Raw genomic sequence first — 26367 nt, forward strand, 5'->3', positions numbered from 1 at the left:
CATCCCCATGTTCATTGCAGCATTATTTACAATAGCCAAGACATGGAAACAACTTAACTGCCTGTTGATGGGTAAATGGATTAAGAAAATGTGATAGACATATGCACACTCACACCCACACACAATGAATTATTATTCCACCATAAAAAAAGAACAAAATCTTGCCATTTGTAACAACATGAATGAACCTTGAGAGCATTATGCTCTGTGAAATAAGTCAGAGCACAAAGACATACTGTATGTAGAATCTAAAAGACACATGGGCTCATAGATACAGGGAACAGATTAGTGGTTGCCAGAGGCAGGGGGTGGGAAGGTGGGCAAAATGCGTCAAGGTGGTCAAAAGGCACAAACTTCCAATTAGAAGATAAATAAGTCCCGGGGTTATAATGTACAGCATGGTAACTATAATTAATGATACCGTATCATATATTTGGAAGTGTCTAAAAGAGTAGATCCTAAAAGTTCTCATATCAAGAAAAAAAATCTGTAACTATGTGAGGTGATGGACATTAACTAAACTGATAATCATTTTGCAATGTATATCAAATCATTATGTTGTAAACCTAAAACTAATATAATGCTGTATGTCAACTGTATTGAAGAAGGGGGAGGAAGGGGAGGGGGAGGAGGAGAAGAGGAATAGGCAGAGGAGGAAGAAGAGGGAGAAGGAAAGGAGGAGGAGGAGGATGGTGGGGGAGAGAAAGAAGAAATAAGCTAGACTCCATGTTCCATGGAAAGCACCAGTCATACAAGGGGGAACCTTCTTAGGGCCTCAGTGATGAGCTGGGGACCAAAGCAAAACTAAACTCCTCGGTATTAACAGGAGGCCAGTCTAGTCCCTCTGTCAGGAACTCTCTGACTCACGTCCTTGAGGTATCACAGTGAATAAATTGGTCCTATCCAAACCAGGGTTGGATACCTCAGGCCACTCTAGAATTTATGCTAGTAAGGGCCCTGTGATTGTTAATTTTATGTGTCACTTTGGCTGGGCCATGGTACCCAGATATCTGGTCAAACATTATTCTGGATGTTTCTGTGGAGATGTTTTTGGATGAGATTTACATTTAAATCACTAGACTTTGAGTAAAGCAGATTACCCTCCTCCATAATATGGGGGGGCCCTCATCCAATGAGTTGAAGGCCTGAATAGAACAAAAGACTGACCTTCCCTGAATAAGAAGGAATTCCACTAGAAGATAGCTTTGGGAGTTGAATCACAACATTGGCTCTTCTCTGGGTGTCCAGCTGACAGGTTGCCGGCTTCCATAATCACATGAACCAATTCCTTAAAATAAATCTCTCTCTCCTTCTCTCCCTCCCCTTCTCCTTCCCTCTCTATCTCATGTGTTTCTCCTATTGTTTCTGTTTCTCTGGAAAACTCTCACTCATACAGGCCTCCTAAAAATCACATTGCTAGGTCATCAGCAGAGAGCATCTATCTGGTTGCACCCCCCCCCGAGCAGGGCTCACCTCTGATGGGACTCCAAAGCCAGGCTGAACTTCGGTGGGCACTGCTGCTCATACATCAAGCCCAGTGCGTAGTGACATGCCCGCCCCTCCCCCCCACCGTGTGTTCTGATCCAGGCCCTTCACATCTGTCCCAAATCATCCAATAGAACAGAGTTATGATTTTCACACTTTAGAAAAGTAAAATGCATTATGCAAAATATGTTCAGATATAGATTTTTGGTGTGCTTTGACTTGGACCATACAGTGAATTAGAAATAATGCTCTGCGTTCAAGTACTAATTAAGCATCATTTCCCTTAGCAAAGTAAAGCAGTTACATTGAGAGTAACCAAGGCCATGCCTCCCTTGAGTGGGAGTGAAGAGGAGAGAAGCCAAGGGATAGGTAAATGAGAAGTGGGTTCCTTCTGAAAGCAAGGCATAGGCCTGAGCCCTGCTCACAAGCAGCGCTCCAATAGTCAGCTGATGGGCTGTGCTCACCTGTTCTTCCTGAGACAGTACCCTGTGGGTCACTATCTCATTTATTTCCACCCTCCACATTCATACCCCCCAGAGAGTAGTATCCAACACCTGCCTCCACTCCCTCACTCCCCATTCATTCTTCTTAGAAATTGTTATGTAAATAATATATGGATATATATATTTTTTAATTTTCTCAATAAATGGGTAAAGAAGTGAAGCTTCACCTTCATCTCTTCTCTCCCAATTCCATTCCTCTCTCCAAAGTTATAACCACTTGTTAGCAGTCCGGTGTGTATCCTTTTCAAACCTTAGTCTTAAATAGTCCATAAGAATATAACCCTGTGTGCATGCATTTTCATAAACGGGGTAATATTTTCAGTATTGCTCCAATAATTTCCTTTTTTCTCCTGACAAAATGGAGACCCTTCCCCTCTAGGGCACATACATCATTTACAGTGTGCCAGGCAATGGTGTGAGACTTAACGTTTCTCAATCGGACTACCTTAATAATTTCCTAACTGTCCTCCCTACTCCCAGCTTACACCCTCCAAACCATCCCACACACCTCAGTGATTTTATAAAACCCAAATTTTATACTCTTATTCCCCTGATTAAAATATTTCATTGACTCCCCACAGCCTTGAGGATAAAGATCAAATTGTTCAGCCTGGTTTACAAGGCCCATCAGAACCCAGGCCCTTCCTACGTGGCTGGCCTTGCTGTTTACCATAACCCTACACTCCAGCCATGCCAAACTATTTGCAGTTTCCAAAACATACCAGACCTGGCACTGTTTCCTTGGCCTTCATGCCTTTATTTGCCTTCCAAGAAAAATTAGTTGAGTTGCAAAACATATATGTAAATAACTAAATGACTTCTGCTGAATGGGGATATTAGCCACACTGCTGTTAAAAGTTGGGCGGAGGGTCTACCAAAATGTTGCAACTTTGATTTAGAATAAAAATCTAAAGCATCACTCTTTGGTGGTAACACCTACTTGCCACCCAGGACCGAGTTCGGCAGTCACTCCTGTTCCAAGCCTTTTCTGACTTTCCTGTCAGAATTGACTATCCTCCTTGGAATGACCTCACTCTGTTACAACACAAGGACATGACACAAGCAAAGCAGGCATAACATTTTGCATCTCTTCTTGTCCTCCCAGACAACACATGTTTTAAGGGGGTATGGGCCTCTCTTATTGGACTTTTTAATTCCCAGTATCTAATGCAATACATGACAATATATTAGACACCTGTGGTTAAAATACCAAATCAATAAATACATTATTTTTGGACCCGGCCGTCCCCGGCGCTCGCGTGCTCCGGGCGGGCAAGGGTCGCGGCGTGCCTGCACCTGCGCCTGCGCCTGAGCCTGCATCTGGGCGGGAGTGAGGGGCGCCGTAGCGACCCGGCCTTTCCTTTAATTTTTCCCTTTCTCACCCCCATGCAGGCTTTCCGGAAGGTGCTTGCACGGGGGACTCAGCGCTGAAGTGGCCAAGCTGTCGGAAGGGGCCTGAGTGGGCGCTTCGAGGACCCAAGGTCAAGGGCCCCTCCCACCCCCCAACCCGTGAATAAGAAACTGAAGCTCCCCCGAGAGGGCAGGGCCCGGGCCCGGGCGCCGTGGCCCAGACTTGGGGAGGCAGGCGTGCCCCGAGCCCGGCCCTGCCAAGCCCTTTGCGCAGGGAGGCAAATCCTGCAGAATTGTCTAAAGCCACAGGGAAAATGGTGGGAAATTCACCGTCGCCATTGTCAGAAAGAGCGATTTATGGCTTTGTTCTTTTCTTAAGCTCCCAATTTGGCTTCATCCTGTATCTTGTGTGGGCATTTATTCCTGAATCTTGGCTAAACTCCTTAGGATTAACCTATTGGCCTCAAAAATACTAGGCAGATGCATTGCCCATCTACTTCCTCATTAGCATAGTAATTGGTTACGTACTCTTATTAGGAATAAACATGATGAGTACCTCTCCACTCAACTCCATTCATACAATCACAGATAACTATGCTAAAAATCAACAGCAGAAGAAAAACCAAGAGTCCATCCCAGCATTAAGAGATATTCCTATTAGTGAAGTAAACCAAATGTTCTTCTGGCAACTAAATAACTTTATGCCAATAACTGAATTGTATGTAGACTAACAACGAGCATTTACTAAAATTTTTTATGTAATAATTTTGACCATAATTATTTTGACTCTCATACCCAATATTGAAATGTAAACAAAGTAAGTTGATTCTTTTAGATTAAGTTCTATTAATATTATAAAAGATCTTGAGTATTAGTTATTAATGAACAGAATAAAATACTGTATTACCAGATAGCAGCCTTGTTAAAAAAAAATAAGTATCAGTAAAAACAAGTAGTCCCTCCAAAAAAAAAAAAAATACATTATTTTTATTGAGATAAAACTTGTCAGGTCCCAAGTAATATGTAAGATGAGTTACAAAGATACTGACAACATACCAAGACAAAAAAAAAAATGTTAAAAATGGTTTTTAAATGAGGCAAACAAATTCAAGTGCTGAAAAATGGTGAAGCCATGATTGAGATTATACATGCAAAGAGCAGACCATGTATTTGGCTTTCTAGAAGCCAATAGCAGGAACAAGTTTCTCAGAGACAGTAAGGTTAAAACAAACTGGCTGTTAAGGAGAAGGGTAAGTACTCCTGACACAGTTACCAAAGAGAAATTTTTTCCAAGGGACTCAAAGTGGATACTATGAAGTGAGATAAAGAGCAGCTTTAAACACTTCTTAGGGGCGCCTGGGTGGCTCAGTTGGTTAAGCGACTGCCTTCAGCTCAGGTCGTGATCCTGGAGTCCCGGGATCGAGTCCCGCATCGGGCTCCCTGCTCAGCAAGGAGTCCGCTTCTCCCTCTGACCCTCCTCCCTCTCATGCTCTCTGTCTCTCATTCTGTCTCTCGCAAATAAATAAAATCTTAAAATAAATAAATAAATAAATAAAATAAAAATAAACACTTCTTAGAATTAACACAGAGATGAGTTTCATACAGGTGTTATACTAAAAAAATCACTCACCATAAGCTAAAGGCTCACACCAACCAACACATTCAAATTGGTTCTCTCACTGCTGGTCAGGCTAAATAGAAGATATACTTTAGTGATTCTAGTGTACTGTCCTTAACATATTTTGGATCATGGACAACTCTGAGAATCTTGATAAAATGCTATGTATCCTCTCGAAAAACACCCTGGCATAATATTTTGCACTTATTTTTTTTTATTTTATTTTATTATGTTATATTAATCACCATACATTACATAATTAGTTTTTGATGTAGCGTTCCATGATTCATTGTTTGCATATAACACCCAGTGCTCCATGCAGAACGTGCCCTCTTTAATACCCATCACCAGGCTAACCCATCCCCCCACCCTTCTCCCCTCTAGAACCCTCAGTTTGTTTCTCAGAGTCCATAGTCTCTCATGGTTCGTCTCCCCCTCTGATTGCCCCCCCTTCATTTTTCCCTTCCTACTACCTTCTTCTTCTTCTTTTTTTTTAAACATATAATGTATTATTTGTTTCAGAGGTACAGGTCTGTGATTCAACAGTCCTACACAATTCACAGTGCTCACCATAGCCCACACCCTCTCCAATGTCCATCACCCAGCCACCCCATCCCTCCCACCCCCACCACTCCAGCAACCCTCAGTTTGTTCCCTGAGATTAAGAATTGGAATCATGGAAACCTAAAGCTCGTCCATGGATGGACCCCTTAGGTTAGACTCTCCAACCTGGAGTAAAGCTATACTATATATCCTTGAGTGAGGCTTCCATAAATATTATTCCCCACAGCAGGTCTTTTAAAAGGTTCTGCTCTCTGCCCTACTTAGAGAGCAGGACCAGATGCTTTAACTGTCAGCCATGGTTGGAGTTAGGCTCCTTCTGGAAAAACAGAAGTGCCTAACTCCGCTTCTGGAGGTGAGACCCGTGGGTAAGGCCAAAGTTCTTCAGAATCCTTCCACATAAAATTTCTACAGTTCTACGTCATTAAACAAGGCCAAAAATAATTTAAGCCTGGAAAATATGCAATGTAGGTATAATCAAACAGATTTTTTTCTTCTAATCTCATTAAAACACTCAAAGAATATCCAACTTTGAGTAATGTAATTTCCTGAAGTGACTTTCAAGAAAAATTACTTTTGCAAAACACATATGTAAATAAGTAAATGAATTCTCCTATTATACAGGAAGATTAGCTACATTGCTGTTAAAAGTTGGGTGGAGGGTCTCACCAAAATTATAACTTTGATTTATAAAAGTATCAACTTTGGTGGTAATTAGATAATACAGTCAGCTATTAAGAATACTTTTAGATCATAACAATAAATCCCTATGACCAATTTTCTTTATCTTCTTTTTTTTTTTTTTTTTTTTTATCTTCCTGTTCATTAAAAGTGAAGGGGTTCATGAGCCCTGGCTTAACAAGCCCAAACATGAAAAACTCTAGACTCTCTCCCAAAGAAAACACACTTCTTTTGTAAAAGGTTGGTATGAAAAATTCAGTCAGGAGACAGAAAAAATGGCAATGGAGTAGGAGGACCCTAGGCTCCCCTTGTCCCATGAATACAACCAGATAACTATCAAATCATCCTAAATACCCCAGAAATTGGCCTGAAGACTGGCAGAACAAACTCCACAACTAAAGGTAGAGAAGAGGACACAGCATAGGAAGTGCAGAGACATGGTTTGGGAGAGAAATGGAGGATCGTGGCCAATGGGGTGGGGAGGGAGTCACAGTAGTAGAGAAGGGCGAGAGACAGATGAACACACAGGGGAACCCAAGGGGAAAACGAATCACCAGAGCAATTGGCTTGGAAAACAATTTCATGAGTTCTTGCAACCAGTGGGACTTAAAGCCTGCAGTTTTAAAGGTCAGCATGCTTGGCTCTGGGAGAGGTCAGAAGGCACTGTACTGCTCTTGGAGAAAAGGCAGGGCAAACAGCCTATGGACATACAGCATGGGAACAGCGATCTTAGGAGCACCTGGGGCACACACAGGGAGGTTAGTTGCTTATCTCAGAGCATGTCCCAGAGAAGCAGCATTCACAGAGAGGCACCTCAAGAAACAAAGGAACCGCTAGGTACCCTTTTCCTCCCCAGCCACCTTCAGGAACGAGCACAGCTCAGACACTGGCTAACTAACTTGCTTACACCAAGCCCCACCCCGCCGTAGTGGAACCACCCCTCCCAATCACACTTGCCTCAGTTCGAGCACAGCAGACCCCCTTCGCCAGAAGACCGGCCCAAACCCCTGCCCACACCACGGCTCCTGACAGGGGTATTTTGCAGGGCCTCAGTTCGGCAGTGGTGGTGACAGGTCTCATTTCACAAATACAACAAGCATACCTACTTAAAACGCACCACCTTCAGGCCGGGGACCAAACACTGCCCACAACAGACACAGAAAGCCTCTGCAGACTAGTGGCCTGAGGATGAAGCAGCCAGGACACAACAGCAGAGCACATGCAGCACACACTGGACACACTACTGGAAGTGCCAGACCCTGGGGAGCAGGGGCCAGTACATGGCAGGGCACTCTAGGACCTCTTCTTCATAAGGTCATTACCCTCAAGAGCGGGAGATGTAGCTGACTTTCCTAACACAAATAAACATGCAAAGAGACTAATTAGATAAAACAAGACAGATAAATTCATCCCAAACGAAAGAACAGGACAAGGCCATGACCAGAGATGTAAGTGAAAAAGCTATAAGTCACATGCCTGATAGAGAATTTAAAGTAATGATCATAAGGACACTCAGACAAAAGAGTGGAAAACATGAGTAAGACCCATAACACAGAGATAAGGAGTAACATAGCAGACATAAAGGGCACAAAAATGAAATGAGAAACACGCTTGATGGAAAGAACAGCAGGCTGGAAGAAGCTGAGGAATGAATTAAAAACCTACAAGACAGAGTACTAGAAAGTAATCAAGGTGAACAAAAGAGAGAAAAAAGAATTATGCAAAATGAAAATAGGCCTAGAGAATTCAGTGTCTCCATCAAGCGTAATAACATTTGCATTATAGGAGTCCCAGAAGAAGAGAGAGAGAAGGGAGCAGAGAATTTATTTGAAGAAATAATAGCCGAAAAATTCCATAATCTGGGGGAGAAAACAGATATCCCAATCCAGGAGGCACAGAGAACTCCCATCAAAATCAACAGAAGCAGACCCATACAAAGACATATTGTAATTAAATTGCCAAATTATAGTGATAAAGAAAAAAACTTAAAAGCAGCAAGACAAAAGACAGTAACTTATAAGGGAAAACCCGTAAGGCTGACAGGAGGTTTTTCAGCAGAAACTTGGCAAGCCAGAAGGCAATAGCATGAATGGGGAAAATATGCAGCCAAGAATATTCTACCCAGCAAAGCCCTCATTTAGAACACACAGATACAGTTTCCCAGATAAACAAATACTAAAGGAGTTCATGACCACTAAGCCAACCCTGTAATAAATATTAAAAGGATCTCTGAGTGGAAAGGAGAAACTAAAAGTGACAGCATAAGGTAGAAAACACAAAAGCAGTAAAAAAAAAAAAAAAAAAGTGAATATTTATGTAAAAAAAATCAGTCAAGAAAGTCACAAAATAAAAGGATATAAAATATAACAGCATATACCTAAAACATGGAGAGGAGAGGTGTAAAGAATGGGTTCAAACTTAAATGACCATCTACTTAATGTAGACTGCTATATGCAGAAGTTATATACAAACCTAAGGATAACCATATATCAAAAACCACTAACAAATATGCAAAAAATAAGGAGAAAGAAATCCAGTTATATCACTAAAGAAAATCAGCAAACCATGAGAAAGACAAGAAAGGATCAGAAAAGATCTTCAGAAACAACCACAAAACAAATAATAAAATGACAATAAATACACATCTATCAATAATTGCTTTGAATATAATGGACTAAATGCTCCAATCAAAAGACATAAGGTGACAGAATGGATAAAAAAAACAAGACCCATTTATATGCTGCCTACAAAAGACTTATTTGAGCCCTAAAGACACCTGCAGACTAAAAGTGAGGGGGTGGAGAAACATCTATCATGCAGGTGGATGTCAAAAGAAAGCTGGAGTAGCAATACTTATATCAGACAAAGTGGACTTTGTTATTTTTTTTAAAGCTTTTATTTCTTTATTTGGCAGAGAGAGAAAGCACAAGCAGGGGCAGCAACAGTGGGAGAGGGAGAAGCAGGCTCCCTGCCGAGCAAGGAGCCCAACGTGGGACTCAATCCCAGGACCCTGGGATCATGACCCGAGCCAAAGGCAGATGCCCAACCATCTGAGCCACCCAGGTACCCCACAGTAGACTTTAAAACAAAGACTGTAACAAGAGACAAGGAAGGACACTATATAATAATAAAGAGGACAATCCAACAAGGTACAAAAATTGTAAATATTTATGCACCCAACACAGGAGCACCCAAACACATAAAACAATTAAAAACAAACATAAAGGATCTAACCGATAATAATACAATAAGAGTAGGAGACTTTAATATCCCACTTATATCAATACACAGAACATCTAAACAGAAAATCAAGGGAACAACTGCTTTGAATGACACCCTGAACCAAAAGAATTTAACAGATATATTTAGAACATTCCATCCTAAAACAGCAGAATACACATTCTTTTCAAGTGTACATGGAACACTTGCCCATAAAACAAGCCTCAACAAATTCAAGAAGATTGAAATCATACCATGCATATTTTCTAACCGCTACAAGAAGTCAACCACAAGAAAAAAATCTGGAAAGACCACATATACATGGAGGTTAAATAACATCCTACCAAACAATGAACGGGTCAACCAGGAAATAAAGAAGAAACAAAACAGTACATGGAAACAAATGAAAATGAAAACACAACCATCTAAAACATCTGGGATGCAGCAAAAGCAGTTCTAAGAGGCAAGTTTATAGAAATATAGGCCTACCTCAAGAAGCAAGAAAAATCTCAAATAGACAACCTAACCTAATACCTAAAGGAGTCATAAAAAGAAAAAAAAACAAAAAAACTAATACCGGCAGAAGGAAGAAATAAAGATCAGAGCAGAAATAAATGATATAGAAACTAAAAAAATAATAGAACAGATGAATGAACCAGGAGCTAGTTTTTTGAGAAAATCAATAAAATTGATAAACCTCTAGACAGATTTACCATGAAAAACAGAGAAAGGACTCAAATAAAATTCCAAATGAGAGAGGAGAGATAACAACAAACACTCCAGAAATGCAATCATAAGAGAATATTATGAAAAACTATATGCCAACAAATTGTACAACCAAGAAGAGATGGATAAAGTCCTAGAAACATATATACTTCCAAGAAGAAATAGAAAATTTGAACAGATTGATAACCAGGAAAGAAAATGAGTCAGTAATCAAAAAAACTCCCAAGAAACAAAAGTCCAGGAACAGATGGCTTCCCAGGGGAATTCTACCAAATATTTAAAGAAGAATTAATACCTATTCTTAAGCTATTCCAAAAAATAGAAAACTTCCAAATTTATTCTATGAGGCCAGAATTACCCTGATACCAAAGCCAGATAAAGACACCACTAAAAAAGAGAACTACAGGCCAATATCCCTGATGAATACAGATGCAGAAATTCTCAAGAAAATACTAGCAAACCAAATTCAACAATATATTAAAAAAATCATTCACCGTGATCAAGTGGAATATATTACTGGGTTGCAAGGGTGGTTCAATATTTGCAAATTGATCAATGTGATACATCATACCAATAAAAGAAAAGAACCATATGATTATTTCAATAGACATAGAAAAAGCATTTAACAAAGTACAACATCCATTCATGAGGAAAACCCTCAACAAAGTAGGTTAGAGGGAACATACCTCAACATAATAAAGGCCGCGTATGAAAAACCCACAGCTAACATCATTGTCAATGGGGAAAAACTGAGAGCTTTTTCCCTAAGGTCAGCAACAAGACAAGGACATCCACTCTCATAGTATTGGAAGTCCTAGCCACAGCAGTCAGACAACAGAAAGAAATAAAAGGCATCCAAATCCATAAGGAAGAAGTAAAACTTCCACTATTGGCAGATGATGTGATACCGTATATAGAAAATCCTAAAGACTCCACCAAAAAACTGCTAAAACTGATAAACGAATTCAGTAAAGTAAAAAAATACAAAATCAATGTACAGATATCTGTTGCATTTCTATACGCCAATAATGAAGAAGCAAAAAAAGAAATTAAGAAAACAATCCCATTTACAACTGTACCCAAAATAATAAGATACCTAGAAATAAACCTAACCATAGAGGTGAAAGACCTGTACTCTGAAAACTAAAAAACACTGATAAAAGAAGTGAAAGATACACAAAGAAATGGGAAGACAATACATGCTCATTGAATGGAAGAATATTGTTAAAATGTCCATATTACCCAAAGTAATCTATACATTTAATGAAATCCATATCAAAATACCCACAGCATTTTTCACAGAACCAAAACAAACAATCCTAAAATTTGTATGGAACCACAAAAGACCCCAAATAGCCAAAGCAATCTTGGGAAAAAAAAGCAAAGCCGGAGGTATCACAATTTTGAACTTCAAGTTCTATTACAAAGCTGTAGTCATCAAAACCGTACAGCACTGGCACAAAAACAGACACATCCATCAATCAAACGGAATAGAAAACCCAGAAATAAACCCACAATTATATGGTCAATTAATCTTTAACAAAGCAGGAAAGAACATCCAGTGGGAAAAAAGACTGTCTCTTCAACAAATAATGTTGGGAAAACTGGATAGCAACATACAAAAAATGAAACTGGACCACTTTCTTACACCATACACAAAAAATAAATTCAAAACGGATGAAAGACCTAAATGTGAGACCTGAAACCATGAAAATCCTAGAAGAGAACATAGGGAATAACTTCTTTGACATCAGCTATAAAACTTCTTTCTAGATATATCTCCTGAGGCAAAGGACACAAAAGCAAAAATAAACTTTTGGGACTACATCAAAATAAAAAGCTTCTGCACAGTGAAGGAAACAATCAACAAAAGTAAAAGGCAACCAATGGAATGGGAGAAGATATTTACAATGACATAGCTGATAAAGCGTTAGTATCCAAAATATACTTATACAAAAGAACTTATATAACTTAATACCCACAAATCATCCAATTAAAAAATGGACATAAGACACGAATAGACATTTCTCCAAAGACATACAGATGGACAACAGATACATGAAGATTCTCATCATCTCTCATCATCAGGGAAATGCAAATCAAAACCACAATGAGATATCACCTCATACCTGTCAGAATGGCTAAAATTAAAAAATACAAACAACAGAAGTTGGAGTGGATGTGGAGAAAAAGGAACCCTCATGCTGTTGGTGGGTATGCAAACTGGTGCAGCCACTATGGAAAACAGTATGGAGGTTTCTCCAAAAGTTAAAAATAGAATCACCACCTGATCCAGTAATTCCACTACTGGATATTTACAGAAGAATACAAAACACTAATTCAAAGGGATACATGCACCCCTATGTTTATAGCAGCATGATTTACATTAGCCAAGATATGGAAGCAGCTCAAGTGTCCATCAGTTGATGGACTGATAAAGAAAATGTGGTGTGTGTGTGTGTGTGTGTGTGTGTACACACACAATGGAATATTATTCAGCCTTAAAAATGAATGAAATCTTGCTGTTTGCAACAATGGATGGAGCTAGAGTATAATGCTAAGAGAACTGAGTCATAGAAAGACAAATACCATATGATTTCATTCATATGTGGAATTTAAGAAATAAAACAAACAAGAAAGGGGAAAAAAAGAGAGAGAGAGACAAATCAAGAAACAGACTCTAACTGTAGAGAACAAACTGATGGTCACCAGAGGGGAGGTCGGCGAGGGATGGTGAAATAGGTGATGGGGGTTAAGGAAGAAGTGCACTTGTCATAATGAGCACAGGGTGATGTACGGAAGTGCTGAATCACTATATTGTACACCTGAAAATGTTATAACAATGTATGTTACTGGAATTAAAATAAAAACTTAAAAAACAGTATAAATATTATAAAACCTGAAAAAAAATAGGTCAGATAGCCCACTGAAATCAACATATCAAGCTTATGCATGTTACTATTCTTCTATTATTTTACCCTATATACTATTTATTGTGTTTTCTTTTCTCAGTATTCTCAAGCCTCTTGGGATTTTTTTTTAACAAGGACCTACATTAAGCTTACTACCTGTCTCTAGTTTCCAGAAAACATCTTTATTCCACTTTTTGATATCTATGACAAGTACCCATCTGCTGGTAAATTTCCTATTCTCTATGATTCTTACAGACTTTCAACAGTTCCCACATCTGTAAGTAATGTGTGTACCAGGGGTTGGACCCTTTCAAGTCCATATGTTTCACAGAGGAGAGGAATAACATGATCAGAGCTGGTCTTCAGAAAGATTACTCTGCCTGAATTATATCTCACTGCCCCCCAAATTCATACGTTTAAGCCCTAACTCCCACTACCTCAGAAATGACCGTATTTGGAGACCAGGCTTCTAGAGAGGTGGTTAAGTTAAAATGAGGTCATTAGAGACGGCCCTAACCCAACCTGACTGGTGTCTTTTATAAGACGAACTTTGTGTGTGCACAGAAGGATGACCAAGTGAAGAGGCAGCAAGAAGGCAGCCATCCGCTAACCAAGGAGGATCCTCCGAAGACAAGAAACCTACAGACACCTTGATCTTGGACTTGTAGCCTCCAGAACTATGAGAAAATAGATTTCTGTTGCTTGAGCCACTCAGTCCATGGTATTTCGTTATGGCAGCCCTAGCAGACTCATACAGATGGGATGGGTTAGCAGGCAGTTGCAACAGTCAGGGACAGAACCAGGGCAGCTGCGGCAAGGTGCGGAGACCAACGCGAGTGTAGAAGACATTGCATAACTGAAATGCATAGGGCTTGAGAAAAGGATGTGAGCATTGAGGAAGATGAAGAGTACACATTTGCTCCAAGAGATGGGCCCGGCTGGCAAGAAAGATGGTGATACTGTTTAAAAATATTGGGGAGTCGGAAAAGGGGGGCAAAGTGATTTCAAGGAAAGAGTTGTTTAATTTTAGATACATTTCTGGATATGTCTGATTAAGTGCTTTCTTGACATGTCTTTGTCGATCTTGGTCTTTATTTCTTCACACAGCAGACACCAAAAAACTACTGATGGACCAGATTAAAAGAAAAAGTTTTTAAATGAAATGGAAGATTAAAATAAAATAGGTCCAACTACATCTGCTTTTGGAGGGTTGGTTTTTAGTCTTATATCACGTGTTCTTAAATAGTGAGCCTATCTCAAATTTCCTTGAAAGGAGCTAACTTTTATTTATTTATTTATTAAAGATTTCATTTATTTATTTGACAGAGAGAGACAGTGAGAGAGGGAACACAAGCAGAGGCAGTAGGAGAGAGAGAAGCAGGCTTCCCGCCGAGCAGGGAGCCTGATGTGGGGCTCCCCATCCCAGGGCCCTGGGACCATGACCTGAGCAGAAGGCAGACGCTTAACGACTGAGCCACCCAGGCGCCCCAGGAACTAACTTTTAAAACACCCTTTCAGTTATTCTCTTTGCACTTTCTGTAAGCCCCAGCTTATCCTGCATTTTAATCTTCCAGACCCTATCTTCAAGGTTCATTCCATTCTTTTTTTTTTTTTAAATTCATTTGAGACACAGAGATACAGAGAGAGAGAGAGAGCACGAGCAGGGGGAGAAGCAGAGGGAGGGGGAGAAGCAGGCTCCCCGCTGAGCAGGGAGCCCGATGTGGGGCTCGATCCCAGAACCCTGGGATCATGACCTGAGCCAAAGGCAGACGCTTAACCATCTGAGCCACCCAGGTGCCCCAAGGTTCATTCCGTTCTTATATAGTATTTACCTTTAATTATGTACTAGTCTATTTTTGTACATGCATTTAAAAATCTTTGAGTTCTTCAGAAAACAATCCCTAAATTTTAAGGAATTGTTTTATTTGTTTAAAGACTTAATTTATTTATTGCGAGAAAGAGAGAGTGAGAGCACAAGCAGGGGGAGCCACAGAAGGAGAGGGAGAAGCAGACTCCCCGCTGAGCAGGGAGCCCAATGCAGGACTCGATCCCAGAACCCTGGGATCATGGCCAGAGCCGAAGGCAGACACTTGACTGAGCCACCCAAGCACCCAAGGAATTGTTTTATATTAAATGACTAATATTTTCTAAACAACAATAATGCAATAAAATCGTGGGAGAAAAGATGGCAGAAACCTTAACTTTGCTGGACATGGCAAAGCCTCTGGGAAGAGTTTAAATTCTTTTTTTAAATTGCTCTGTTCAAATTTCTGCTACATTGTCTATCTAGAATTCTGACCATGAATCCGCATTCTAAACACCAAGAAGTCTAGAAGTTTTAATTCATTACTTGTCACAAAGAGATCGTGTTTTGAAAAGGTAATACCAAAACTGTATTATCTATAAACGAGGTTAATGATACTTGTGCTTCATAAGCTTGTATGCAATCAAGATTAAACATATTATTTGTACAGCTGACATAGAGCATATTCTCAAGAATTTCATTCATTCATTCAAAAAATACTCTGTAAATACCAAGGTCCTAGGAATATAGAGGTGAAGGTCAAACAACAGGCCCTCCCTTTCCTGCCCTGTGCAGAGACTTTGCCTATCACTACAGCAATCTCCCTAGGCATCTGGCCAAGGTTGGACAGATCCCATGAATACTTTGTGGCTTTAATACCCTCACCACAAAATAATCTGTGCCTCACTTTTCCCACCGTGTAGCAGCCAAAAGAGTTGCTGTAATTCATCATTTTTTAATCCAACATTTACTGTATATGTCCTCTTTACATATAGTATCTCTATTAAACCAGTTAGCAAGACTGTCTTCCCAGTTTTGCTTGCATTATATTCCCATTACTAAATTACTGAGTTTAGAGTAATGTAAAAATATAAGTATGTAAAAAGAACTTCTAAAACTTAGAAACACACTCAGAGTATTTCTTTTTTCACATAATTTTTTGGATAAACGCTTTACCCCCAAAGAAGATAAGGAAATAAGGTTAATTAATCTTATATTTAAAGATTAAAGACTCTGAGAAAGGCTCTCCAAACTTCTGTTTCTAATAAGAATTAACAAAAGAGGACCAACCGTGCAAAATGCAAGATTATACCATCCCAGATCATCATTTCCAAGATTAAAGAGACTTTCTTTCCTTGAATCCCCATCTAATTCAAGTAGCCATTGACCAGTAAGTAAATGACACCTTCCCCCAACACACATACACCATCTTCAAATGAGTCAAAGCTAGAAATAGCTATGAGGAGAAAGATCAAATTACACAGGAGAATGAAAAAAAAATCTAGGCAAGAAAACTAATATAATTAATAGATGGGGGGGGACTGGAGGTGTTAGATTAAAAGTTACATGTTATTAAGCAGTAAATAAATTAATTTTATTTCTAATTCAAGACAAAGACTGTTCATCAACTGATACATTTCAAAAAGTAATTTTTTAAATGGAGGTATTATTTGATTCTGTTACTCTCTTCCATTTTCTATTTCTGGAATGACCACTGAAAAACCTATGAATTGTTTTCTATTTGTAAAATGATTCAGCTTAGAAAGGAGTAGAATAAGACTGGTCATTCAACAATTTCTCCCACCCACCGTTACAGACATCACATCACAAAGACTGTGACTCACTTTGTCATACAATTTCTGTCCTTTTAAGAGTTTTAAGATTGTGGTAATGAATTTTGGCTCATAAATCTGAACATCAGGATTAAACTATTTGTGCCATTCCCTCACAGCCAAAAAGGATACTAACAATGGTACCAGATAGTTCTTAATCCTAATTTATAAAACGATTCACTGGTCTTAGACTTGAGAGAGAGAGGTTTAAGGATTTTTTTTTTTTAAGATTTTATTTATTTATTTGACAGAGAGAGAGAGAGAGAGAGAGAGAGCAGGAACACAAGCAGGGGGAATGGGAGAGGGAGAAGCAGGCTCCCCGCCGAGCAGGGAGCCCAATGCAGGGCTCGATCCCAGGACCCTGGGATCATGACCTGAGCTGAAGGCAGATGCTTAACTGACTGAGCCACCCAGGTGCCCCAAGAGAGAGGTTTAAGGATTAACGTGTCTGATTCAAGTATGAATTGTCAGATCTGTACTCATTTAGAGGATTAGAACTAGTTCTGGAATTGGCGAGAAATATTGATGTTATTCAATAGCTGAAAAGAAAAACTTCCATCATAAAAAGTAATCCCAATAAATGATTATGTTTTACCATTATTACTTCTTTTGAATAATGTGAAAGGTGTCTGCGGAAAGAACTACAGTGATGCTGCATTTATCGCCTTTACATGCCTCATACTGAAGTATTTATGTTTATTTATTTAAAGCTCTAGCTCGTTCTACAAATATTGATTGAACCCCTTCATAGGCTTCAGCCTGGTCATTCAGCAAATGGAGCAAAAAGGATCTGGGATGAATCAATTCAGTCTCAGACCCTCAGAGAAGAAAAGAGAGTAAGAGATTGCTAGGTAATGTCTGTATTTTTTTAAATTTATTTAATTTATTTTTAATTTATTTAATTTTAATTTATTTTTTATTTTTTATATATTTTTAAAAGATTTTATTTATGTATTTGAGAGAGAGACAGCGAGAGAGGGAACACAAGCAGGGGGAGTGGGAGAGGGAGAAGTAGACTCCCCACTGAGCAGGGAGCCCGATGTGGGGCTTGATCCCAGGACCCTGGGACCATGACCTGAGCCGAAGGCAAACCCTTAACGACTAAGCCACCCAGGAGCCCCTGATTTTTTTTGTTTTAAACCCTTCCCAACTAGGAATTTCCAATAACATTAGGGGACATGAAATTAAAACACATCAAACTATTAGAAGCATGTGGGAAAGGAAAGATGGTCCAGGATGGTGTGAAAGAAAGGTGGCCTGAAGGACGATTCGGACTAGGATAAGGTAAAAGGATTGAGAGGACTTTCCAGCTCAAGGAAACAGCGGAATAAAGCGAAGAGGAGGAGGATGTGAGAAGGTCAGAACGGAAGTGAGAAGCCTCGGCTAATTTGTCAGGTACTTGTAGAATTTAACAAACACTCTTTGAGTGGCCACCATGCATGAGGTCAGATACAAAAAGTCTATCCCAGGGGCGCCTGGTTGGCTTAGTCGTTAAGCGTCTGCCTTCGGCTCAGGTCATGATCCCAGGGTCCTGGGATTGAGTCCCGCATCGGGCTCCCTGCTCCTTGGGAGCCTGCTTCTCCCTCTGCCTCTCTCTCTCTCTCTGTCTCTCATGAATAAATAAATAAAATCTTTAAAAAAAAAAAAAAGTCTATCCCAGTCCTTGCCCAGTCCAACGAGCTCAGTCCCACTGCTGGAAAGAAACACATCAACAATGTCCAACAACAGAAATCATCAGGTTCTGAAGTAGAATATGTACCAAGCACTATGGGGAAAACAGAGATAAAAACAATTTTCCCAGGGAAGGTAGGGAACGTCTCACAAAGGAGAAGATTGCTGAGCTAGGTCTTAAAAGATTTTTGAAGAGAAAGGTGGGAATGGAAAGAGAGGAATTGATAGGAAAAAGGATTTTCCAAAAACAAGGCTCACATAAGCAAAGGCCAATCATTGTAACAGTGACGGTCTGTCAGATGAGAGACTATAATTAAGGAAGAGCACCAGCAGCATCAGGAGAGTATGGATGGTAAATCGTGGGAAATAAGACTGAGCAGACAGATCACATTTGAAAAGGGAAGTCAGATGGGGTCTGGTTGTAGGTAAGTAAAGGGAAGGGGAAATCAAAAGACAGGGCCAAGAAAACTCACTAAGGCAGGGAAGGCTCCGAGGTGTCTAGCTTTGAAGACCAGAAGAATAATTTCACTACAAACAGAAATTTGGTAGAAAGGGATGCTAGTTGGAGAAAAAGATGTTAAGTTCTTTTTTTATGCATTTTGAGTTGAGACTATGGTGGTTTACCTGTCCTTCAAGCAGGGGGAAACACAGTCCTAACACAGAGATGGGAAATCGGGGACTCAGACAGAGTCTATAAATGATCTGCTGAAGGAACAGGAGTAAACAGAAAGAAGAGTAGAGGGCCCAAAACAGAGCCTTGGGGAATATGAAAGCAAAAGACTAAAAAGATGAGAACCCAGAAGAAAGGACAGCTGGATGGGTGAGAAAACCAAGTTGATGTGGTGTAACAGAAGCCAAAGAATTCTCAAGAAGATAAAGGCAGGAAATACTATCAAGTGCCAAATTGTAGGGTGTCAAGTATCAAGTAGGCTGTCAAATAGGGTGACAAATTGGACGAGGCCACATGTGTGAAGTGAAAGGCTGCTGGGGCCCAGAATGATTTAAGTAGAATTTTGGGGGGCAGGATCCAGAGTTAAAAAGAGAAGAGAAGAGGGGCACCTGGGTGGCTCAGACGGTTAAGCGTCTGCCTTCAGCTCAGGTCATGATCCCAGGGTGCTGGGATCGAGCCCTGCATAGGGCTCCCTGCTCCACAGGAAGCCTGCTTCTTCCTCTCCCTCTGCCTGCTGTTTCCCCTGCTTGTACACTCTCTCTGTCAAAAAAAAATAAAATCTTTAAAAAAAAAAAAAGAGAAAAGACGACGAAGTAGAAGAGAGCACAGGATTCCAGGATATTGGCCACAAAAGAATGAACAAACAATGCACAGCACACCTAAGTAATTTTATACCACGTAGTACATGATAAAAAAAATCCAAAATGCTTCTTAAAGAAAACCGAATTCCTAACAAGTTTAAACTATTGATCCCGAAAAATGACTCAACTTTCTATACAGATTACTCTAAGAAATGTTAATAGCCAGCCTCTAAGATTCCCAAATACTTTTCAAATATAACTTTGTTACATATAATCATCTTCATTAAAAGACTGACCAAGTGTCTAAATGTATGCATTACTACACCAAGAGAACCACAAACCTCAACTAAGCTTTCTACAGCATAGGGCCCATGAGCAGTGATTACACAGGGTGGGTGGTCCACACAAAATGTTTTCATCAGCAGCTGACATTTAGTAAGCACTCCCTGAGGAAAAGGTCCTAAGGCTTTATGATGCTTATTTATATGGAGAATTCCTGGTTCCCACCCTAAGGTGCTGGCATCTTCTCAAAGTGCCTAAATGAGGAACTGAGAACAACATATTCAGAGAATCTAGCCAGATCATTACTACTCTGTACAAATTTCCTTTAAGGAAAAAACAACACAAACACTTCTTTCTTGACTCATTTTATTGTTTAATTATAAGTTTCAACTACAAATTAATGTATAGCTTAATTTAAATAATTAAAGAGGGGCACCCAGGTGGCTCAGTTGTTAAGCGTCTGCTGTGGCTCAGGTCATGATCCCAGGGTCCTGGGATCGAGCCCCGCATCAGGCTCCCTGCTCTGTGGGAAACCTGCTTCTCCCTCTCCCTCTGCTGTTACCCCTGTCAGATAAATAAAATCTTTTTTAAAAAATTTAATTAAATTATAAATTAAACAGGAAAATTTCTTTCAACAGTTCAATTACACTGGGAACTTCCTCCTCATTTTTATCATCTCTGGAATATCTTAAAAATCTGGAAAACTTTCACTTCAGGATTCTACAGAATAATTCCATCTAGAGGGTAAGTTAATATGGGGAAGTGAGTAGCCCTTTGAAAATATAAACACACATGCACTACAGATTTCTGTAAATGAATAAGCAAGCATTAAGGATACACTGGTCAAAAGTCACCTTGCACAGGAAGAGTGACAGAGGACAGCTGGGATGAGACATAAATTAAACACTGAATATTGGCTGTTGCCTCCAGGTCCTCCAAATTTCTTCAAACTAAAAATATCCTACAGGAATTTAGAATGGGACTAGTCTGGCTTCTAAGAACCGGTCTATGGCTCAAGAGGTAAAGTTCCCTGGGAGTCACCACTTGTAGTCTTCCCCTAAATTTCTGGGGGTATAAATAACCTAGCTTAGAGGAGGAGTTTGATAGCAAAAGAGAACACAATAGCAAATCTAACAATGGATACAACAAGGAAACACTGCAAATCATGCTGCCACAACTGCATTTCCTAATGATACAATCTTCCAAATGATTTTACAAACAATCAAGCATTAAATATTTATTGAGCATTGATAGCATTTACAAGACCAGCTCTCGGATCTCAGAGTGCAGAAAATGACCAGCTCAAAAACAAGTAAAACAAAATATATTTGCTTGGGCAGAATATAGTCATGGGGTTCAGGTTTTTGCCCTGAATGTGCTGATTTGCCTTATTCCAGTTCATGTCTTCAGCTCTTACCCCAGGCCAGCCTTCTAACAGATGTGTACTACAGGACAAAGGGGCCCAAGCAGGGTTTTTGGAAAATCAACAAACACTGGAATTTGGAAAAACAAGCAAAGGCCATGGCACATGTGTAGTTATTATCCTGTTGTACAGGCATCTTGTGGTTGAAAAATAACAGTTCCAATGATGCAAGATCTAAAAATTACCTTTTTCAGTATCACAGATGGTGATTTCTGAGAATCAATGAGTGGATGAATAAAGTCAATTTTATAATTATAACATATAAAGAATGATTTGCGTTTTATTACATCTGTAATGTTTTATTTTCAAATTAAACTTAAAAATCATGGCCATCCATTCAAAATGGTATCAAATCTAAGTGAGAATACTTAGAACGCCATTGTTACACCATTGTCAAAGTCTAATTACATACCGGCTATTTTATAAACACAAGGAGAGCCCTCAGGGTGTGTCACAAGGAGCTACTGCCTTTTCTACACTGAAGTCACTTGGCATCAAACACTTCTTAAAAGGCTTCTAAGGTGTGGTAATATCTATGACTCATGAATTGTCCTTTCATTGCTGTACCAATTACATGATTTCCATGATTAAATGAGCTATTAGATTTTTACTTCATTTGTTTACTGCACATAAATAGCATTACAGTAAACACTGTGTTTATTAAGGCAAATTCGTGGCATCCACTTGCCAGATATTACCCAAAAAAGATGGCGGGAGAGAATCTAGTATCACTGCATCAATAATGCTATTTATATGAAGGAAGAGAAGAGAGGTGACTTTATCCCATACCCAAGGAACACAACTAGAGGCAACCTGTGAACTAGTAAGAACTCCACTCCGCACTTGGCCACAGTGCTAAGAAATGGAGGAAGCCCACAAAGGGGGGCCCTGGAGGGTGCTCTTGGGACTGAATAGAAGAGTGCAGTGAGGCTGGGGGAGGGCAGGAAGAGAAGGCAAGGGACCAGGTGGGCAAGAAGCTCACTCAGGATGATCACTGGGTAAACCAGCAGATGAACTCGGGTCATCAGTTACTGCTCTGAACCTCAATCCTCTCTTCTATAAAGCAAGATCAGTGAACTACAAGGTCTGACGCCTCCCTCTGAATTTCACAAGCCCTTGTTTTTATGACTGGAATTGCATGGAATACGTGCCGTGGCAAAGGGCACAGGTGTCAGGAGGGCCAGGATCCCATCCCTGCTCCACACAGGAGTGGGCAGGTCCCCCTGCCTTTCCCAAGTCTCAGTGTCCGCTGGAGCCTGGCAGCAGAGAAGTATGGCAAACAGGCCGCCACCTCCTAGAAGCCCAAGGGTAGAAACAGCACGGCTACTACCGCCATTTTTTCCTAAATAAGAGCACCTGGAACACATTTAATGCTAAACTGTCCATAAGCAGCATACATTTCACTCACTGCTCCCTAGCACATGGTGTATGTACGTGCTCTTTGGGATAAAATGTTCTTTCTTCTGAAGTTTTTACATGGTTCACGGCTTTAAAGTATATACTTAATGTTACACGATCCCATGGGCATTTGAAGAGGCCAATCAAAACATCTAGGACACCACAAGTAAGCTGGGTGAGCAGCACACACACTGGAGAAACATAGACTCTGTCACCACATCTTGCTTTTATCAAAATTCTCATATCAAAAGAAAGTTACTCCAGGACTATGAAGAAAGTGCAGGAAAATCAGCCCTGTCAAGTGAAAACAACACAGAAGAATACCCAGGTGTGAAGCAAAAGTGACCTTCAACAACACTGAGAAGTTGGAAAATTGATGTTCAGTCATCTTCTTCCTCCCCTTTTATTTCTACCTCTGCCCTCCCTGCCCCACACCTCCCTGCCCTGTCTCTCTTTCAGCACCTGAGCCACACCCCTCACACTAACCAGCACCCCACATTTATACCATCCCTCCCTAAATTCCAGTCCTAGTCAGCTATGGGGGAAGAAATTATACTCACAATTTAACTCACACTAAATGTTAAAATCTGATAATGACTGAACTGTTCTTTTCAAAGGTATTTGGATTTTAGAAGACATCTGGGCAAAAAATGTTAATGCCAAAGTAATAAACCTCTGAGAGATTTTCAGGTCAACTGGACAAAACCGTTTGAGGAATGAGGCCATGGGTTGTTCAACTTTTCAAATAGGTCTGGATATCTGAGCCATAATTTAGTGGGAAATTATGCCAACCATTAACTCTGCTTTTCTTTCTCCACGTTTTCTTGTCAGTCTTATTTGTTTGGGTAATGGAGGAGATGTGGTTGGGAAGATATTGTTCTATCATGTCCATAATCATTTTTTCTTATGTCTTTCCCATCAGTCTTACCCTGGTTTGGTCAACTATCAGTACATCTTTTACATGCCAGAAAAATATACTGTACTTAAACTTATGTCCAGGTTGAGCTACACAGACGTGGTCTAAATTCATCATTTTAGGTTTTTATTCTTGTCAGCCTATTGCCTGGTAAAAGATGATTTTTTAAAAAATCCCTATCTTCCACAAATTTGGATGAGTATTCTACTCTTCACTCTTAACATGCTGTCTTTAGCTAGTTATCAAGTTGGCAGGACTCTCAACCTTAGCACAATTAACATTTGGGGTCAGGAAATTTTTTGCTGGGGATAATGGAGGTATCCTGGGCATTGTAGGATGGTTAACAGCATCCCTGGCCTCTACCTACTAGGTACTAGCAGCACTATTCCAAATATCAACCAAAAGTGTCTCCAGGCCTTGCCAAATGTTGGGGGTGAGGGGCAGGGGCAAAATCGCTGCCCTTTGAGAACCAGTGAGTTAAAAGAAGATTATGAAAAACTCATAGTTGGGAAGAAAAATTTAACAGCTGTTATTACAAGGGTGGTAGTGTGCTATGCAATTCAGAATTATCCTCATTCACTAGCCCCTATACCATTTTATTCTAAAGGAAAGAGTATCAAAAGCTTCAAAGAAAAAAAGAAATGATTCCGCAATTAATGAAGTGTCTTAAAAAAAGGACTAGGGGAAGCCCCACCATGAACCTCATCTGGAGGAGAGTTCTTCTGTCTTCTAGTCATAGAACATGCTCCATTTTTATTACAGTTTGTGCTACTAGAAAAGAACAAAACTACTTAGGACATATATGCACCTGACCGTAATCAGCTGTGTGGACCTAGAAGACAACTGCAAAACAAACTTCAAACACAATGTTTAAAACTTAATTTTGTGAAATCTATTCAAGTTACTAAAATAGAGAAATAGCACTAACCCATATATATTGGGTTACAAGTATCTTTTCAGTTTTACTGGATAATATAAGTGGTTGATAAAATTTAAAAATTACGGCAGGCCTGAAAAAAAAACTAGACCTGCATCTTTTGCTTGTTGTTATTTTGGAATCAATAAAGACCCAAGTAATATAAAAGCACATTTCTCATTCATCAACCCAGGTTTAATGGCAAAGCTTTGGCCTCGTCCTCGGTCACCTCACAGGTGTGAATGACATTCCATCAGCATCCTATGATAAAGAGGTAACTACTGGGGAGTGAAGCTCTGCACCTGGGCAGATTCTTCACCTGAAACCCAGGAAGGAAGGCCAAACACAGAGCTTTTAAAACGGAGGTCTCACCTACACTTACAGGATGACAGTTAAAATATACTCTGATTCTCTTTCAGATTCCGCCAGTGTTGTTAATCAGCCCATTTTATGCCCTTTTCCTCCTCTACTTTATAGACCAGTTGGTCTCAAAGTGTGGTCCCAGGTCAGCATCACCTGGGAACTTGACAGAGATGCAAATCATCAGGCCCCACTCCAGACCTAAGGAATCAAACTCTGGGAGACAAGGTTCAGCAGTGTGTTATAACCCCCCAGGTGATTCTAATGCACCCCTCAAGTTTGAGAACCAGTAACTGTAGGCCAGTGTTATTTCTATAGCCACAAATAGATGTGTGTGTGTGTGTGTGTTTTTACAGAACAAGAAAGTGTACACTAGTGAAAGGAGTCCTCCGCGCACTTTATATAAATTCTAATTTGATCCTCAAACCTGATGCAAGGTAGACGTTACCCCCACTTTAGGTATGAGGAAACAGGCTCAAGGTCTCAAAGCTAATAACTGCAGGTGGAAGATTAAAGTTTTTGCAGCTTCTGTCAACAAAAGTGTGTCGCACTTTATTAACAAAGTCCATATCTTTTGCTCTGAAAGCTTTCGGCAATTAGGAAAAAAACAGAAATAAATGGGTGAGAGCAGTGTGCCCGCTGGCTCGGATCCTACCAAGTCGGAGTTTCGGGGCACGACTCTGGGAAGGAATTTTTCCAATAAAGAGCACTTAATTCAGCTTTGGTCCCTCTGTCTTTGTCCGCGGGACTGCGCGCCCCCAACACAGAAGGGATTGGAACTTCAGGGTGGGGACCCGGGCGGCATCTCCGCGAGCCCGCTCACCTCTCCGCCGCCAGCATCCCCTAAGCAACAGGTTGTGTGCGCGAAGGGAGCCCGCCGGCCAGGCCCGGGCACCCTGCGGCTCTGGGCCCAGGGGACCTGGTTTCCCAGGAGAAACTGGCACACTCCGAGGCCGGGGGAAGTGTCTAACCCGACACCGCAGCTCCGGGGGAGGAGGGGGCGAGTGGTGAACCCGAAACCGCCGAGGGCTGCGCGGAAAGAAACCACACGTCCCACTAAGGTCGGAGTGAAGAGAAGGAAGAAGCTGGAATCGAGGGGTGGGGGAGAGAACCACAGGAGATGGAAATGGGATGGGGGAGGAAGAGCCGGCCAGCACTCACTGTGAGGATCGCTCTTCTCCCGGACCCCGTCCACTCGGCCATCGGGGTGGATGCGCAGGAAGAAGCCCCCGTTTTTGCAGTACAGCCGCTTGGGGTCCTTGAAGTGGCCGGGCGGGAAGGCGCCGCTGCCGCCGTCCTCAGGCAGGGCGGGCAGCGTGGTGATGCTCCCGGCTGCCATGGCCCCACCGGGGCTCTGCCGGGGTCCCCGCGCCCCTGGAGTGGCGCGGGGAGCCGCCGCCGCCCCCCGGCCCCGGCCCCGGCCCGCGACCCGGCCCGGGGCCTTCACTCCGAGCTTAGG

General features: G+C 40.8%; 1 protein-coding gene and 1 pseudogene across 1 annotated transcript in view; one reads left to right on the forward strand and one right to left on the reverse strand.

Annotated features, from left to right (window-relative positions):
• FGF2 (fibroblast growth factor 2) overlaps window positions 1-26367 on the reverse strand; it is a 65265-nt gene that overhangs the window by 37985 nt on the left and 913 nt on the right. The window contains 1 exon segment of the mRNA XM_044913084.1: window positions 26070-26357. Within this exon segment, the coding sequence (XP_044769019.1) occupies window positions 26070-26357 (288 nt within the window).
• On the forward strand, window positions 3653-4069 carry LOC110573051 (annotated as a pseudogene).

This window comes from Neomonachus schauinslandi, chromosome 2 (genome assembly GCF_002201575.2).
Source record: "Neomonachus schauinslandi chromosome 2, ASM220157v2, whole genome shotgun sequence".
Taxonomy (NCBI): domain Eukaryota; kingdom Metazoa; phylum Chordata; class Mammalia; order Carnivora; family Phocidae; genus Neomonachus; species Neomonachus schauinslandi.